Below are 18,736 nucleotides of genomic sequence, written 5' to 3'. Positions count from 1 at the left end.
GTGTCCCGCCCAGCAGTGCCAGTAGCACTGGGCTGGCCCTGCTCTGGGGAGGAATTAGTTATGGTGAGAGTGGGATTTTTCCCCATTTCACACTTAGTCACTTCAGTGACTGAGATGAGGTGACTGAGGCAGTACTGTACCTACCAGCAGCAAGCTCAGGAGAGCATCTGAAAGTGCAGCTCTTACTCCTACGGTCCCCATGAAACGCCTTCCAGGAGTGAAGACATGCACGGACTGACCTAGTGTTGAGCTTTATAGCTACAAGGCAATCAAAACCCCTCCATCCCGGGGCAGCACCCTGGGATTAAGTGCAGTGCAGACCCACACTGGTGGACATTTGTGTGTTTATTTCCAGGACACAAATTACACTTGCAGAAACAGGCACACGTACAGACAGTTCTGTTGATCAGGTAAAATATTTTAAAAGAGGCAAGAACAGACTCAACGCTTTCAGGCTGCCCTATTGCTTTGCCACATGTAAAAATCTCCCCCTACCCCAGAGCCATCCTACCAGACCAAACCCCCCTGCTACAGCAAAGCCAGTTTGCCACTGTCAGAACAGGGGGCTTAGATATGCAGTCATGGGAGAAAACGTACTTTCTGCAGAGGAAGGAAGGCAGCACCTCTCTAAGCCTCATCACTGATTTCCCAAGGCTCTGAACTGTGTTGGGAGGGGAAATAGTGCAGATGGACAAGTCAAAGGCCTTGAAGGCTGGAACTCAAAGATACACAAGCAGGGATCATTTCAACATGGCCTGGTGTTTAGAACCAACATCTAGAGCAGAGGCACCAAGATGTGGCCTGCAGCCACTCCACACTTCAATAAGGCCACATTATCCTATCAGCACAGGAGCTGCAAGGTTTACCATACTGGGACAGCTGGAGTAGGGCTTCCCCCTGCCCTATTTCATCCTCACATCCAGTCCGCCAGGTACCAGGGCAAAGAGCGCACAGATTCTCACCTGCACCTCTGCTGATCAGGTCTCATGCCACTGTAACGTCCATCGAATTAAGGCTACAGATTGCAGCATCCATCTGGACACCTGTAGTGGTGGCTCCTGGCAAACAGGGCACACCACCAGCAGAGCTCAGGAACCCTTCGGTTAACAACGCCTCTGCTCTCTGCCGAGCACCAGCTACGATGGCGGCTTCATCTGCGGCCAGTCTGGGCCATGTGCCAGCAGCGCTGCCCCCTGTTAGCACAGCTCCAGGAGCAATGCTGGTGACCCAGCCTGTCCCAGTGCCACTGGCTGGCCGCCTGCAGAGCAGAGCAGGGTTTACATACAAACCAATAGCCAAGACTTTCAAAAGCAATTGGGGATTTTGGGTGCCCAGCCGGAGACCCCTGAAAGGGGCCTGGTTTTCACAAGGGGCTGGGCGCCCTGCTCCAAACAGGGAGGCTCTTTAAGGTGTCTCCAGGTGGGCTCCCAAAAACTGAGGCACTTGAAAAGGAAAAAACAAAAGTCACAAGTCCCTTTTGAAAGTCTTGGCCAATAACTATGTTCTTTAATTAGCTAGGCCATGGCCACCCTGGGATGCGGAGACATCGGGAATCCAGGACCTGCCACCAGGACAGGAGTTGTAAGGGACATTCTGAATCTAAACCTTCTTCCCTCAAAGGGCAGGTTCCTCTGAGGAGTCTGGGAATTCCCTCAGCCCAACCCTTCTCCCCAGCCCTGGTTACCGCACCCAGAGATGGCTTGACGGGCAGGAGGAGCTGGCAGGGCCTGGTTTTACTGTCACTGTAACAAGGGCAGGAGATCCAGTTAGACGTGGTTGGCTAGGACAAGGGGAGAACATGGCTCTGGTGCATTGTGTTGAGTTTAACCAGACACGGGCGAGCCAAGCCTTGTCCACATTGAGCGCACAGCTCCAGGCCTGTTTACACTACAGAATGGAACAGTGTCAGGGACAAAGTGTTGTAACCAGGTCCCCGGAGATTCTATCTGTACATGTTCCCGTATTCTCCCCCCCTCGGCATCTGTATTATGAACGACTCAGCAGGACCTACAGAAAGCAAGAACTCATTCAAACAGCAGTCACTGAGGTAGGAAATAACTAACCCTCCCTGAAAGGCAGCACAACATTTGTAGAGATCAGAGCTCTCTTTCCCAAGCATGGCTAAAGTCTCCACCAGGCCAATAAACCCTTTGACCTTCCTTTGCCAGCATGCTTCCAAACTCCTGGTTACAGCAGCCAGATGTAGGTCCTTCAGAAACACAAAGGGACCATGTACAAATGCTGGCATCAGGTTTCTGGGTGAGGAAGAGAGAACTGCCCCTTTTCACATCACACCTACACCACTAACAGGACACAGTGACATGCAAGCAGCCCCTGTGCAAAGGCTGGCTCCAGGCCGAGGTACACAGAAGGGAGGAAGGCAGCACTGCATGCAGACAGTGATCCAGTGGTGGAGGGACAGGCCCCCCGACAGCAGCGAGTGGTTATTACAACGGAACCCAGTGTTAAAACAATCCGTCGCTGGGCGAGTCCATGCATGTGGACAGCAACATGACCACATGAACCCCACCCCAACAACATAACCTGGCTTCATGTGAACGAACGGGAAGTGGGTCGGGACTAGCCGTCCCTTGCCCACCATATTCCCAGCACTGAGTGTCATGGAGCCCCTGCACACAGACGTACTGACCCTTGTGCAATGAGCCCAGGATCCGAACGGTTTCTCGGACAGGCCTGGTCTCACCAAGCTGCAGTGAGACTTTTTAGTGCATATTTCACTAGCAACAAAACCCCTCAGCCCTGGATGGAAAGCCCAGTTATCGGGGAGAAAGAGGAGGTGACCGTATGCTAGTAGTGGCAGAGTGGAGGCACTGAATGGAAGCAGCTCAGGTCAATTTCCATCAGAGGCCGAGAAGAGCCAGCTGCATCAAGGCCAACCCGCAGCCTGGAAGAGCAGTGCTTTCCCTGCCATGCTGCTGGGACATCAGGCAGGCTCAGGGTGGCACTGGGAGGCCAGTAGCCAATATTTGTGTTCATGCCCAGACCATATTGGGGTGACTGTAAAACGAGGGGTTTTCCTTTAGCACAGCTCCCAGTTCACCTACTTCAAAATGAGAAGCAGCAGTGAGACAAGGAGTATTTCATTCATGGTGCAGGATTCAACCGCGCTATGGCAAAACCAGGATTAAAAGCTTAAAGCTGCCTGGGGCAGATGAGCTCGGCCTTCCCGACCAGCCTAAGGCAGCAAAGCCACCTGCATTGCCACAGACAGGCTGCCAGAGTGAACAGCGGTGGGGCTGGGGGCGGGGCCAGGCTCATGTCCTGCAGGGGCCAGGGAGGGGCCAGCACTACTCTTCTCAACAAGAAGCGTTTTGTTTGGCCAAGTTTCACCCTTAAGCCAAAGGGGCTTTTCTAGGATTTTACAGTCTTCAGTGCCTGGCCTCCTAGCTAGGCAGTGGGACATCCCCAGATAGCACATGTAAGGCTCACCAACACGGAAACAATACAACATTCAGCTCCGCCCGCCCCAAGCGTCCTCTACACACCTTGCAAAGCAAGAGCTGCTGGGGGACGGCCCATCTGTCACTGCACCAACCTCCAGAGTCGGGGGGTTAGGTCTCCCTGATGCACTACGTGTCACACAAAGTGCTCCCCATGTGATCCAGGACGTCCGCTCCCGCTGGGAACCCCAGAGCTCGAAGAGACACAGCAGCGGTCCCCATGGGGGCCAGCAAAGTAGCAGCCACCTGAAGGGGCTCTTGAAAGTCTGGGCTGAGCAGGCAAGGGCTTCTCTTCAGTTAGCCTCTAGCACCTGTGCCAGCCCACTCCAGCAGAGCGGTTGGGCTGCCGAGGGAAGGGGCAGGGCAGGCGTCAAGGTCAGTAGAAGCGTTTCCGGCTCTGTTCCTGCCATTTGTTGTAGACAATGACTCCGATGACGATGGCAAACACCAGGGCGACCAGCGAGAAGAATACAATTAAAAACAAGGCCAGGCCGCTCATGGGTTCCAGTGGGGCCTCCACTGTGGGGCAAAGGCAGAGGGGTACAAGCCCAGGTTAGCCACTGCAGAGACCACACGCTCAGAGACTATGGCCATGGGGCGTACAACCTTAGTTGGGTTTTTCTTGCATTGCCCATCTCTGTGGTGGCCAGGGGAGACAGCCATCCAGCCCCCACCTTCCCCAGCGCTTCATCCAAGATGAGGCGCTTGCGTTTATCCTGAGCTATGGGATTTGGGTTCGGTCTCCGGGGAGATTTCAGAGAAGTGAGAGAGCCTGGCGCAGAGACTGAACGCCACGTGGCCACTAGCCTGCAGAGGATCTCAAAGCACACACAGGGTTTTGGCTACCTCCATCCTGTCTCCAGCGCTTGGAAGCAGTGAGACCCAGGGCATGCTGTGCTTCAGGCACACCTAATCCCTGCTTGAGGCTGTTGGCTGCTCCTCTCTGCAGGGGTATTGGAGAAGCTGACACTGCAGTGAGCACTGGCAGGGACATCAGCGCTCAGCATTTGGTCACACCGTTCCCTCCTTCTAGGACCATTAGCTAATGGAGACATTCAAGCAGACGGGCTCACAAGCAGGAGCTTCAGCAGATGGTGTGAGGACCCCACCCGATGAATGGAATAGCCCGCCTGGTGGGGAAAGTAGGTACTTGGTGGTTCCCAGCCTTGCACCTCACCAACCTGTGCGCTACTCACCTCCGGGCAGTTTCATGTTGTCCACAACGGGCAGAAACACCTCTTTATCCCGCTTCTCCTCCTCTGGGCTCCGCTCAACCGTCAGCTGGTAGAGTTTCAGGGAAGTTATGTCGTGGTTATCTAGGGGCATGAGAGAAACGTGGTCTTAGACAGCAGGCAGGAAGAGGAATCTTGGCCAGGGATGGCAGAGCTGCTGGAAGAGGGAAACAGTGAACATCTGCTCAAAGGGAGCCAAGCACCCATGCATGGAGCAAGCAGAACTCAGCAGGGCAGGGCAGTGCCCAGCACAACACAACACACTTTTCCACAAGGGGCCTTTAAGCCACTTCAATTCAGGCTGAGAAATGAGGAGCTGTTCAGCCCCTGATTTAAAGTCCACTCGGCCACCTGAAGGCTGCAAATTAGAATCACCCTCACAGGCGTTCATTGCCTTTGTGTCTGTCTGTCACACATATTAGCAGAACAACTCAACTGCTCCAGCCAGCTGCTCCAATTCCCACAGCATCTGCAGAGGTTTTGGAAATAAAGGAACTTTGCTTGGAGCAAACAATGAATCCAGGCATTGGTGATCAACGTGCTTTTGTAGAGGCTTGATTCAAATCTGTTCTAAACTGGCTTAAGAACTACGGAAGCAGACGGGTCGATACTTTGGGATATTATGGCATACGCTGACTGGAATTCACACAGACGTTACAGGCAAGAGTCTCAATAGACCAGAGAGCTGTGCATCACTGTCCACACGGCTGGTCCCCTCGCCTATACTGGAAGGAGAAGAGCTAACGGCTCTTGGGCCAGAATGCTCAAGAAGTGCCCTGCAACACTGTGTAAGAGGGATGCCTGCTCTAAACCCCTGAAGTACGTCCCAAGGCCCCTGTCTATTTGCAGGCTGTGTGCACCAGAGGTTCAGCTGCAGGCAGCCCCCAGAGCCAGGGAGTGGCCGAGGCCGTCAGGGTGAAGGCATGGGAGCGGGCACCTTTGTATTTTAAATACTCGGAATGTTGATGCCAACTCAGAGGAGCCTCCGGCAGCTGGCAGCACTTCGGGTGCCCCAAGCCTACAAGCGTCACCTGTGAACTCCTGGGGTTCCACTGAAACCAGAAGGGGGCGGTGTCCCTTTCTGATCGAACACAGGGGCCTTTCAGGCTCAGCGGTTAACGCCAAGGGCCCCTCCAAGGACATGGCTCGGGGAGTTTGGCGACTCAGGCACCTCCATGCCATGGTAGGTCTGGCCAGAGCACCAGAGGCACTTCTGAAGGCAGGGCTTTCGCTCCCCAGTCATGTAGGGTGCAGCTACCGTGTGTTTAAAACCCGCAGCAGCAAGTCTCAGAGGCAGGTCAACAGACTCAGGCTCACGCTCCAGCACTAAAAGCAGCCGTTTGGCTCAGGCTCTGTAGACCCCAGCTCGGAGACTCGCAGGCACAGCATAGGCCTACCCTTAGCGCTTGTGGAGCATTGGCCAGGTTCACAGCGCAGTACCTGAGAGGTCTCCAGTGACTGAAGAGGTCCCAAAGAAGTATCCCCGTGGCAGGTGGACCCCCGGCATGTCAATACAGTCCCGCCACTCGTGCTTGCCATCAATGTCAATCATGATCTGAAACACACGAGACTTCACTCAACCCAGAGCAACCCAGCCCAGCCCTCCCGACCTGACGTTGCCCTGGGCCTGGAGAGCTCGAGGAGGAGCCACTCACCGTCAGCCTCCTTTTGACATAGCGGATCACCAGGAAGGTGTCGTGGTTCAGGTTGCGCACCATGGCCGTGCAGCCGCCGAGCTCAGTGGGCCGTCCGTCCCGGTCATGGTCGTAGGTGAGAGAGCCATTGTTCACCATGGCAGAGATGTAGGGGAACACGCGCTAGGGGAGACAAAGCCACAGGTTAGTGGTCTCCTCACACTGCTCTGCGGAGGCCTGGCGAGACGAACCATGGGCAGCAGGGCAAATACATGCAGCCAGTGGAGAATATGGCTTTGCACAGGACACTGACAGCATGGAGCACGACACCAGGGCCGAGAGACAGACAAGAGCCTTGGCCAGCGCTCGAAATTCTCACGCAGCTGGCAGGACCGGGTCTGTAAGGGAGCGAAGTGTTGGCAGGAGGCACTGGACTGACTGATCTCTCCACCACTGGGCCTCATCCCGACTCCAAGGAACCCAGGTCTAGAGAGGGACACGGGCTCCGCCTTCAAGGGGTGTTTTCTCTACAGAGACCGCCCACAACGTCCCATTGCCACCCCTGGGCTGGTGGTTTGTGTGGCATGGACCCCTGCTCCACACAGGACGGGCAGCAACAGTGCTACTGTGCTGGGCTGGCTTTGAGACAGTGACGTCAGCTACCACAGCCCATATACCCCAGCCAGGACACTGTTCATGGGATCACGTGCCTCCTCTCCCCCTCCAAGTTGGGTTTTTGTTTTTTTTAAGATCATTCCACCAAGACATGTGCATTGTGCATCACACTGGGTCCAGCATTCCCACTCTTTTCGATGGGCAACACTGCCCAGAGGCCCAATGGCAGAGTCCTTTCCCAGGTCTGCAGTAGCAGACGGGCTAACCACACCACCGCTGAGCCACTGGTATGTGCAGCTTAATTCATTTCTAATGGACCCTCCTCTATCTACTAGGCAGTGAGAAGACGAGCTGCGGCGAGCAGTGCACCCAGGCCAGACCCCCAGCGTCATGCTGCGTAGCAGGGAGATGCACAAGGTGTGGGAACAGAGGTTTGTTTATTCTGAAATGAAGCAGGAACAGGGATCCATGAGCACAGACCAGCTCGAGAGCTGCAGTGTCTCCTCCGTGTGTAGGAACTGCGCAGCCATGAGGAGAAGCCATAGGAAGAGAGAGGTGCACCAAAACCGCCCGGGTATGCCAGGCCCTGAGCGAGGGACTTGGGGAGGCTGCACGCGCTCGACTTCCTTCAGGTCACAGGACAGTAATCAGCAGCCCAGTGCACTCTGGCACAAGCATGCTGGCCAGGGGATCTGGGGGCAGATGGAGAGACTGGCTCTGAACCAGCCAGACCGGCTGCAGCCAGTCAGATAAAGATTTCTGTAACTCTGGCAATGCACTTCCCTCTCCCAGCAAGGTCCCAAACACTCAGGAAGTGCCAATGACAGAGAGAGTGGAGGGGACTCAGAGGCTGGAAATGAGCTAGGAGCAAGTACCTGATTTCCAGGGGCATACCGCCTCTTCTGAGCCTGAGTCCAGAAGGATTATTGAGAGCAAGAAAGGGTACAAAGCAAGACAGAGTCACCGACCAGACAGTTTAGTATTAACCTGCAAACTGGGAAGGAAATGCACCCTAGGAAACCACCAGCATTGTCCCCTTGCCAAGACTTGAGGGTACCCTACATTTTGCAAGTCATGTACCAAACCACTGAATACATGGCTTAAAAAGGCAGCTGGCAAAAGAAACCCCACACTAATCCTGCCCAGTTTATACCCTGTACTTCCCTTCCCCAGCCCACAGCACAAAACCACATTAACCCAGCACTAACGCCCCAAGCATGCACACCAACAAAGGACTGCTTGGCTGGAATCACCACCACCCAGATCTACAATTCCTCCAGCACCCTTAACTGTGTCATTCACACACAAACGCATGACAGCAGGGTGCTCCCACGGTACACGCAGGGACATGCAGTGTTCACAGTTCAGGAAGTGGCTCTTGGCTTCTCTGAGGCAAGTGTCGCTGTGCTAGGGATGGGTCCCAGAGTCACATGGACACCAGTATCCTGGGGAGCTGGGCACATGAGCCCAAGGCACGAACCCCCGTTTTCACATGGGACTGAGTCCTGCACCCATTCCCTGAGGATCCCCCATGCAGCTCCACAGATGTCAATGGAGTTCCACAGCGGCAGAGCTCAGAACTGGGCCCAAGCTGAACAGAAATAAAAGCCTCCGTTGTGTTTGACTGTCTGGTTAGGACCATAACCAGACGCCAGCACAAATCTGTGGCAGGAGCAAGGCTGCAGATGCTGTCACTTCTCCCTGCGTTGTGACTCAGATTATGATCTTTATCCTCAATTAAACTCCAAGAGCTGGAATAGCATCAGTGGGGCTTCTCCAGCTGCCCGGCATTCTCTAGGAACCAATCGAAGGGTACAAAGGCCCTTCCCAGACCAAGGGCAGGCCAATGTTAATGTTTCAACCAAACCTGACACTGATTCAAGAGCTGCAGATCTGTTTAATCAGTTTCAAGGTCAGAAGCCACCTACACAGCTGAGCTGGTCAGGCACTGGAGTCTAAAGGAGAGCCATGGGGTTCGAATAGAAGGAATCAGCAGGAGGCTAATTTGGGATGATCTCCACACACCTCAGGGGTGGCCGGAAAACAGCCATGTATTTCCCACAACAAGTTTGGAACGATATGACAAATTCTCAACTTGTGCAAAATTTGGCAAAATTGTTCAAAAATTTTTTCACATCTTGGCTACTTGGATTCCTCCTGCCCACTCACTCTAGAGAAATCCAAATGCCTGAAAAAAAAACCTTGGTCAATGTCCTGGGAAATTTTCTGATAAAGTGAAAGTGTCTCAAAAATGCTGGTTTCCTTTGCAAGGCAATTCTTCGGTGAAAGCGTGTTTGGGCCCAGCTCTAATACACACACACACACACACAAGTTTAGTTCACTTTTGTTTCAATAACACGTAACAGCACGGTCTCACTGTACAGCTCTAGAGCACAGGAGATGTTCTCCAGAACAGCTTTACAGAAGGACTGTGCAGTAGGCCCTGGCCAGCAAGTACTGGGGTGATCCCGGCAATTAAAGGCCGGTAAGCCTGACTTCGGTACCGGGCAAACTGGGTGAAACTATAGTAAAGAACAGAATTGTCAGACATAGATGAACAAAATTTGTTGGGGAAGAGTCAACATGTTTTTTGTAAAGGGAAATCATGCCTCACCAATCTACTAGAATTCTTTGAGGGGGTCAACAAGCATGTGGACAAGGGGATCCAGTGGATATAGTGTACTTAAATTTTCAGAAAGCCTTTGATAAGGTCCCTCACCAAAGGCTCTTACGCAAAGTAAGCTGTCATGGGATAAGAGGGAATATCTTCTCATGGATTGGTGATTGGTTAAAAGATAGGAAACAAAGGGTAGGAATAAATGGTCGGTTTTCAGAATGGAGGGTACGTCTTCACTACCCGCCGTATCGGTGGGTAGCAATCGATTTATCTGGGATGGATATATCGCGTCTCGTTAAGACGCGATATATTGGTCCCTGAACGCTCTCACCGTCGACTCCAGAACTCCACCAGAGCGAGCGGCGGTAGCGCAGTCGACGGGGGGAGCCGCGGCCGTCGATCCCGCGCCGTGTGGACCCCAGGTAATTCGATCCAAGATACTTAGACTTCAGCTACGCTATTCGCGTAGCTGAAGTTGCATATCTTGGATCGATCCCCCCTGCAGTGTAGACCAGCCCAGAGAGAGGTAAATAGTGGTGTCCCCCAGGAGTCTGTACTGGGACTAGTCCTGTTCAATATATTCATAAATGATCTAGAAAAAAGGGGTAAACAGTGAGGTGGCAAAATTTGCAGATGATACAAAACTACTCAAGATAGTTAGTCCAAAGCAGACTGCGAAGAGCTATAAAAGGATCTCAGAAAACTGGGTGACCGGGCAACAAAATGGCAGATGAAATTCAATGTTGATAAATGCAAAGTAACGCACATTGGAAAACAATCCCAACTATACACATGAAATGATGGGGTCTAAATTAGCTGTTACCACTCAAAGATCTTGGCATCATTGTAGATAGTTCTCTGAAAATATGCACTCAACGTGCAGCGGCAGTCAAAAAAAGCAAACAGAACATTGGGAATCATTAAGAAAGGGATAGATAAGACAGAAAGTATCATATTGCCTCTATATAAATCCATGGTACGTCCACATCTTGAATACTGCGTGCAGATGTGGTCGCCCCATCTCAAAAAATCATATATTGGAATTGGAAAAGGTTCAGAAAAGGGCAACAAAAATGATTAGGGGTATGGAACGGCTTCCGTATGAGGAGAGATTAATAAGACTGGAACTTTTCAGTTTGGAGAAGAAACGACTGGGAGGGTGGGCGGGGGATATGATAGAGGTCTATAAAGTCCTGACTGGTGTGCAGAACATAAATAAGAAAGTGTTATTTACTCCTTTTCATAACAAAAGAACTAGCGGATCACCAAATGAAATTAAGAGGCAGCAGGTTTAAAACAAACAAAAGGAAGTATTTTTTCCACACAGCGCACAGTCAACCTGTGGAACTCCTTGCCAGAGGAGGTTGTGAAGGCCAAGACTATAACAGGGTTAAAAAAAGAACTAGATAAATTCACGGAGGATAGGTCCAACACTGGCTATTAGCCAGGATGGGCAGGGATGGTGTCTCTAGCCTCTGTTTGCCAGAAACTGGGAATGGGCAACAGGGGATAGATCATTTGAGGATTCCCTGTTCTGTTCATTCCCTCCGGGGCACCTGACACTGGCCACTATCAGAAGACAGGATACTGGGCTAGATGGACCCTTGGTCTGACTCAGTATGGCCGTTCCTATGTTGGCATTTAGGCCACTGCTATGCAGAGGTGAAGATCACCACACTACAGGTCCACACTAGCTAGTGTCCAGACACTTCAGACAGCTTCCGATCCCAGCTTGCTGGCAGCCCCCAAATCCCCAAGGGAAATGAGTACAACTGCTTCCCATTTCTCCTTTTCCCATTTCCCCCGCAAAGCATTTGCAGCCATTGCTGGCGGCCACTGCTGGCCTACAGCTCGTCCTAATCGGTGTGTCCAGCCTGCATACCCCGGCCTTGGGCAGCAAGACAATGCCCATCACCATCAGGACTTGCCCTGCAGAGCAGCGATACTTCATACGGGGAGTTGGCAGTGAGGAGAAACTAACCAGAATCACTCAGTCCTTGCGAGGGCTCCTCTACACCAGATGCCATGACACACAGAAGGGGCTGCAGAGGGAAGCTGCCTGGTCTGGCCTGCAGCCCCCTCCATGTATGAAGAGCTACTTGCCTCCTGCTAGTCCCCTGAAGAGGGACAACAAGGAAGTCGGCGAGCTCAAAACCAGAAGGGAAAAGAGACAGGAGAGGGGAGAGAGAGCAGCGTCAATAGCAAGTAAACAAAAGCTGCAGCCATGAGGAGCCGGAGAGGATGCTACATTTAGACTGGTCCGTGATTGGGATCTCTAACATACAGCTGCATTGGAGCTGGAAATAGGGCCAAAGCCTTTTGAACAAGCTAATACGCCAACTCTGGCCTCAAGCTCTGGATGCATAGCCACGGTAATAAAACTTCACATCCATCTCCCACTTCCCTCCAAACTGCCAAAAGGCCGTCTTACCTCCTGCTGCTTCTCCTCATTGGGGTAGGTGTCTACAAACACCCCCAGCCCCAGAAAGTGATCCTTGCTCCCAAACACGGGCCCTAGAACAGATGGCAGATTGTGAACAATGGGTCCTGTTGCTCTCTAGTAGAGACAGTGGGGGGAGTGCTTTCCACCCTGCGTGCGGGTAGATTTACTCCCCAAGCCATCGATGGGCCCCACCTTGGAGCAGAACCACAAGAGTAGCTTGAAGAGGATACAGTAATATTTGGTAGCGTCAGACAGACATTTACCTCCTTGCAGCCAATGAGAACCAGTGGGGCAGCCTCCAACTTCATGCGGATGCCCATTTGAAGGAGTTTTCCCCTAAGGATCTAAGCCAGAGATGCCTCCAAAGGTAGCCTTGGCTTGACACCAGTAGCAGCTCGTAAGGAATGTTAGGAAGTGGCATTCGATGAGTCACCCTTTACCTTCACCCTCTCCCCACAGGGGAGTCATTCCTTGATCCGTGCTTAGGGGGCCTGAAGCCCCCGCCACATAGCACCATCGAGCACTTACAGAACAGCAGAGCCCAGCGCCCATATTACAGGACCAATACCCCGCAGTCCCGAGTTCAATCCCCGGATCTGCCACTCCCCCTCTGCACCTCTCTTCCCCCATCTGTCAAATGGAGACAGCGATACTCTCACCTGATAAATCGCTTTGCAATCTACATAGGAGTGCTAGATAGCCGCGCTCTTTACAAACAATAACTCATGAGGTAGCCAGGCATCCCCCCCATTTGACAGATGGGGAAACGGGAGCAGAGTTTCAGAATACAGGTGTTCCTGGCCCCCAGGCCTATGCTTAGCCCACACACGTCTGATTTCCAGAGCTCTGGAGCCATTGGAGCCTCCAGTAGGAATATGGCTTGCTTTGCACCTCTGAAAATCAGGGCAAGCAGTTTGCTACTGGACAGCTGAATTCATAGCCATGTTGGACTCCTCAGAGCCCCAATCAATGGTCACCCCGAGCTTTCGCAGAGCAATGTCAGTATTAGCTACAATGGGTTCACAGTCACTCCTGGCTCCCTCCTTGTTGGTCCCTGCAAAAAGGAGCAGGATGGCAGCAACTCTAGGGCAGCAGCTACAGATGCAATCTACATCCACAGCCAAGGGCGGCGCTCGTCTGGCCAGCATGTCTCCGCTGGGGCAGGAGAAGGCCAGCAGCGGAGGCTCTGTGCAGCACTTCCCCTTGCAGCCGATGCCTCCGTGAGAGCATTTTACCTGGCTGCATGCGATCCTTGGTGTACCAGATGGCAAAGCCGTCCCCATTCAGGTTCTTCTTGCCTTGCCCGTGGATTTTAAAATGGACCTGCATCTCCCAGTCTCTGAGGTAACAAGGCTGCAAGAGAGAAAGGGGGAGAGTGAGTGCAGCAGTCAGGAGGATTTTGACAATAGACTATTCACAACCCTTCCGACTATTGCCTTGCAGGCAGATAACGTTAAGAAGGGACCCCATGTCAGCTGGGATCTGTTCCGTCTGGATGGGGAGGGACAGTTGCAATTGGTTGCAGTTACAGCTGCTTTTCTGCACAGACAGCGAGCCATGGCACCAACACACCCACCACCTCATGGAAAAGTGCTGGCCTGCCTTAGCACAAATACATCTGCTAAATGGAGCCACACTGCAGAGATGTCTTCGTCCTTTATTTCCCTGGCCAATAGGCTGCACTGCCTTACCTTTCGTATTTCAGCAAGAGTAATTAATCACAGGGGGCACTGTTAAGATTAGGGAACCATGGATATAAAAACAAAGAGCTTGATTCTGATCTTGCACTGTTCTAAGCCAGGAGTAACCAGTGAAATCAGGGAAAGAGATCAAAATCAGGCCAAGAGTGGCCTGGATTTCATCACTATAGATGAATAAATTACCACCCCTTATGAACATCAGATGAAGCGTAGAACCAATCAGGGGCAAAGAATGTAAATAGTTTTATAATAGCCATCCAGACTGGATACGAGTTAGCGGCTAGACAGGTATTTCGACTCCTGGACTCATACCATATGAACAGTCAAAAGCCCACTTCAAAGTCACATCTGAAAACTCATTACATTATCATCAATGCCACAAGACAATGGATTTTAAGAATCCAGTCCATTTTTCACTACATAAGCAGTTCAGTCTCCTGTATTTCATTCAGCTTGAGCAACGAAGCTACACTTGTCAGTTTAATGTTAAGCTGATGTGAACCACAACCACTTCAAGGGAACTGCAAATCCAAACACACACACACTCAGTGACATTTAAAAAAACAAACAAAACAATTTTACAACGTCTCAAAAAGCTACATTTGGGTCCCTGACTACATCCCTTTTTAAGCATTTTATTTGTATTGAATTTCCATATGAAAGAACAGAAAGACCCACAGTCAGACATCTCGCAACAGTGCCCATAGCTGGGGATTGATTGCCAAATGCAGCAGTATCAAGCCCGCTCCACACCACAGAGATGTATCAGAGGTAGGTAGAAACTGACTGTGGAAGGCAGCCTCAGGACAGACAACTAGAACAGGTTCAGGTCAGGGACATGCACTTACATCATCCAGACAATTGTACAGAGATGTGGGAGGCCGCCGAGCTCCATGGAGACAATTTACACAGCTCTTTAATATGAGGCGGCAGCTGTCCAACATACTCTGAAGGCTTTGAGATGTTGGACTTAAAACGGTCTCATTCCATGGACTAAAAAGACATGGCTATTAACAGACAGGACTCTGTCCTCTTGAGCAGAGTATCCCTGACACAGTAGGCTGCAAGAAGAGTACTGACCCGGAAAGGGTTGGTACACCTACAGTGCCTTTGCTCTTGGAACAAGCTACCTTTCTCCAACACATGGTCAACTAGTCTGGACTCAAATGGCCAGGCAGAATCAGACAGGTACTTGTGTGGAGAGCGCAGAAATCATAATAGTTCTACAGGACACTTACTATGGAACTACAGTACATGAAAGCGCATCACTATCTACCCCACAGTAAATTCCATCCCAAACTGTCATGTCTTTGAGTGGCTCCTCCCGTATATCCTATCACAGGACTTAGGCAAGGCAATTCACTGCCTGCACAAAACTCAGACGAAAACTGCAACATTAAAAAAACTGCAGAACCAGACATTATAAGGAGTGATCTGTAGTGCATGAGCTCAACCTGAGCCACCAGATGCAGGTGTGAGGGAGTTGGGACCACTCTGGCCTTTCCATGCTACTAAATGGGAGGGGGCTTCCTGCTAGACCTGTGAGAGATGGGAGGGGGTCCTAATCTGGAAGAGATTCGTAATCACTGCTCTATTGTTACTCTGCCAAAGACTGAAATCCAGCACACACACACACTTGCAAGCTCCGTCACAACCCTGCACCGTGTGAATACAGGCACAACAAGATGATGGGCACCACATAAGCCCCTAAAAAGAAAGGTTTCAGAGTAGCAGCCGTGTTAGTCTGTATCCGCAAAAAGAACAGGAGTACTTGTGGCACCTTAGAGACTAACAAATTGATTTGAGCATAAGCTTTCGTGGGCTACAGCCCACTTCTTCGGATGCATCCGAAGAAGTGGGCTGTAGCCCACGAAAGCTTATGCTCTAATAAATTTGTTAGTCTCTAAGGTGCCACAAGTACTCCTGTTCTTTTTGCCTAAAAAGAAAGCCTCCAACAGCAAGCCCTTCTGTGTCCACATCACAACTAAGAGACCACACTTCCCTTTGCCTGGCAATTTCACTCACCAAGAATAGGCATTTTTCAGCTTTGGAAAGAAGTGTGAGATTACTGTTATAATCCAGAGAAACATCCTATCAAAGCTTCAGTTTTGAGTGACTGGAGCTAGGACATCATATATGATTACTTGTTTTAAAAAGCAGGATCCACTATAGGCACTATAAACGTTAAAGAAGAACTATAGTGCAGCAAGGTAAGACTATATGAGTTTGTTCGAGGGCCCAAGCAGATTTACGTAGAGAAGGTTGCACTGAACAGCACAGGAAGCTATATTGACCATAAGATGCTTTCTGGCTCAAATTCCAGCTTTTCACTTAATAAGCAAATTATATCCACTCTTTAGGCAAGACTTAAGTTAGATAAACATTTGATGAGAGCTGAGTTTGGGACTCAAACTGACAGCTACCGAAGAAAGGTAGAGAACCCAGGTACTTGTACTGCTGTGGCCAAGTATTAATGGTAGACGTGAGGTTAGTCGTTTTCAGATTCTGGTGGAACCTTTGCACATGGGAGCAGAGGAATGTCAGATCAGGTTTACAGGATAAACTCAGCGTGCCCAATTCATACTGGTATAAGCAGGTACAAGTCCACTAACGGATCTGAGTTGCAATTGCTTATACCAGATCTGCCTTTGGTCCAGTGTTCTTGTGTGCGTCTACACCATTCACGTTCCCCCAGAACAAAAAGCCTTTCATAAGTTATTCTATTCGGGGGACATGGATCTTCATCTACTCGGGATCTAAAGAACGTGCCACGTACATGGAACACAACAGAGTGGTGATCCCGAATGGGACACATTTGAGCTATAGTAATAGAGGGATCTAGGATCAAATCCTATAATAGAATTGGCAGGGCTATTGCCCGGGAGCAAGCCATTTATAAGCACTGCCTTTTGGCGCTTTTAGTCAAAGGAAAAGCTCAGTGGACTGGAACATTGTCACAAGGTTAATGACCTCCTGTAGCTACAACGAAAGCAGAGACACTGCCAAGACACTGATTTAGCAACAGGCTTGTTTCAGATTAACTGTAGCTGGAGTTTGTTTTGCACAACCATTCCACAAATCTGTCTGGCCAGTAGTTTTCATGAGAGCAATCTGCCCAAGGCCCATCCACCCTTCATTCCGCATGCGAGGTAAGGATTTCACCATCAGTGCACCACTTCCTGTGACCTGCAGCAGCCGATTCCCATGAGAATCTTGACTCCATAAATCAAGTCATCCCAATTACCATCTTGCTACCCCTCACCATCTTGAATTCAGACATACTGGCTGCAGCCCAAAGATAGAAATCACTTCTGCATGAGATACAAAACCCTGGAGTGCCAGCGCTCCTCACAGATTGCTAGAGAACATTATTCTTACCACTCTGTTCCATACCGCCCCCTGTTTGCTCTGCATGTCTGGTGTGAGGCGGACGTACTGAGTTGTGACCATGGCATTGCCCATAAGATCCCAGAGAGAGGAGCTGGAAGATCCAACACCTGCGGGGTACGAGGGAAACATTTGCACCAACCGTACAAGGGTACAGTGCTGTGACTGTTAGTGGAGAGCACTGATTGCCGTGCGCTCTGCCTCTTCTCACCCAACCCCCTTCCATCCATCTTCCCACCCACCCCCCTGCTTCCTTCTCTGCCTTGTTTCCCTCCCAGACCCTCCACCTGCCCACCCTCCTCTTTCCCTCTCCAGCCAGGTGCACAAAGCACTAGGTACACTTGCTTTCCCCCACGCCACTTACATAGCTCATCCCCCAGCCCTTCTCTCTCAGGGGTCCCAATCCACTCTCATTCTGCTTCTTCCGTGCCCCCCAAATACTGTCACACTCTAGTCACTCCCCACAGCTCCCTCTGCACCCCCACCCTGCCTTTCTCCCCAACACCAGCTGCCCACACTACCTCAGTTTCTTTGCCTGCCCCCTCCCTACTCCCCTTCTCACCCCCTTTGACTCCTCCCCCACTCCTCCCTGCCCCAATTACTGCTTTTGCTGATCCCACCACCCTGTTCCCCAAATCTCCCAGACCCTCTCACCTAGCCTCCCCAGCCCAGTTCCTCCTGCATCCCCGTGCATCACCCCCATACTCCCACTGCCCTGTCACTCCAGCCCAGTCCCCCCCGCCACCACACACACGCACGCACACCCTACACGGGTCCCCCCAGCCTAGCTCCCCACACGGGTCTCCCCCACTCCAACCCAACCCCCCACACCGGGTCCCCCCCCACACACCCCACAGGGGTCCCGTCCCCCCCGCACTCCCCGCGGGGCCCCTCACCCTGGTAGGGCTTGGTGAGCGAGTGCTCCCGTTTCAGGTGCTCCTCAGTCTGCTCAGCGCGCGCCCCGCGCAGCAGCAGCAACACGAGCAACCCCGGGAGCCCAGCCCGCCACCACCTCGCTACCGCCGCCATCTTCCCCCGGCCCGGCCTGCGGCCCTAGCGCCCGCCCCCGCGCCTCTCATTGGCCGCAGGGCGCTCCCACCCAGCTCCACCATTGGCTCCCTCCAGGCACCGACTACTGATGCGGATCGTGTTACTGGTTGGCTGAGGAGCGCATCCGTCACTGGGCGGAACGGAGTGAGCCGCTAGCGTTCGTGCCCGCGCGAGGGGCCCTGGGAAATGTAGTGCCCTCGCCGCTTCCGGGCACGGGGCTGCTTAAAGGGACCCGGTCCCCATTTCTCGGGGCAGCGGCTGCGGGCCCTGGGTCCCCCGCGGGACTGCGACACACACGGCCACAGTTGCCTAGCGACATGGGGACAACGGTGCCATGGTGACGGTGGCCTGGAGACAGGCGCGGTAGTGATGCGGTGACGGGACCGGGCGTGGTGAGGGTGGCCGGAGGGTGCCCCGCCCTGACTGTGCCTCCCTGCCTCAGTTTCCCCATCGAAATGCCACTGTTACTTCCGTGGCACCAGACATTGCCCAGCCCACTCCTCCCCCCCACACACACTTCTTGGAGCCTGCGCCCATCTCAGCGGCCACGATGCACTAACAGGCCCTTTTTTCAGAGTAGCAGCCGTGTTAGTCTGT

The 18,736-nt window shown here is 52.1% G+C and overlaps 1 protein-coding gene across 3 annotated transcripts; it reads right to left on the bottom strand.

Annotated features, from left to right (window-relative positions):
- Positions 1-327: 327 nt before the first annotated feature.
- Positions 328-18,171, bottom strand: LMAN2L (lectin, mannose binding 2 like). 3 transcript variants are annotated; one of them, XM_005279269.5, is made up of 9 exons: positions 17,986-18,154; positions 17,081-17,199; positions 13,238-13,355; positions 11,991-12,073; positions 7,818-7,850; positions 6,349-6,510; positions 6,134-6,248; positions 4,658-4,777; positions 328-3,980 (listed from the first exon to the last, which is right to left on the bottom strand). In XM_005279269.5, exons 1-9 carry the CDS (start codon positions 18,116-18,118, stop codon positions 3,838-3,840), a joined length of 1,026 nt encoding a protein of 341 aa, XP_005279326.2. In that variant the 5' UTR covers positions 18,119-18,154; the 3' UTR covers positions 328-3,837. The 3 variants fall into 3 exon arrangements, with proteins under 3 accessions (XP_005279326.2, XP_023966252.2, XP_065440383.1); XM_024110484.3 differs by lacking the exon at positions 7,818-7,850 and having other exon boundaries at positions 17,986-18,171; XM_065584311.1 differs by lacking the exons at positions 7,818-7,850; positions 11,991-12,073 and having other exon boundaries at positions 17,986-18,169.
- Between the last annotated feature and the right edge of the window lie 565 nt (positions 18,172-18,736).

The sequence above is a fragment of the Chrysemys picta genome, chromosome 2, assembly GCF_011386835.1.
Source record: "Chrysemys picta bellii isolate R12L10 chromosome 2, ASM1138683v2, whole genome shotgun sequence".
NCBI classification, from domain to species: domain Eukaryota; kingdom Metazoa; phylum Chordata; order Testudines; family Emydidae; genus Chrysemys; species Chrysemys picta.
Note: the sequence above shows the minus strand (reverse complement) of the source record. Positions and strands in the feature narration are given on the sequence as shown.

Excerpts from the sequence above, each read along its gene's own strand:
- LMAN2L (XM_005279269.5), bottom strand. The coding sequence starts at position 18,118 with ATGGCGGCGGTAGCGAGGTGGTGGCGGGCTGGGCTCCCGGGGTTGCTC. Across the intron at positions 6,511-7,817 it reads GGTATGCCCCTGGAAATCAG|CGCGTGTTCCCCTACATCTC; the intron begins GTACTTGCTCCT and ends TGTCTCCCCTAG. Across the intron at positions 6,249-6,348 it reads ATGTCAAAAGGAGGCTGACG|ATCATGATTGACATTGATGG; the intron begins GTGAGTGGCTCC and ends CGTGTGTTTCAG.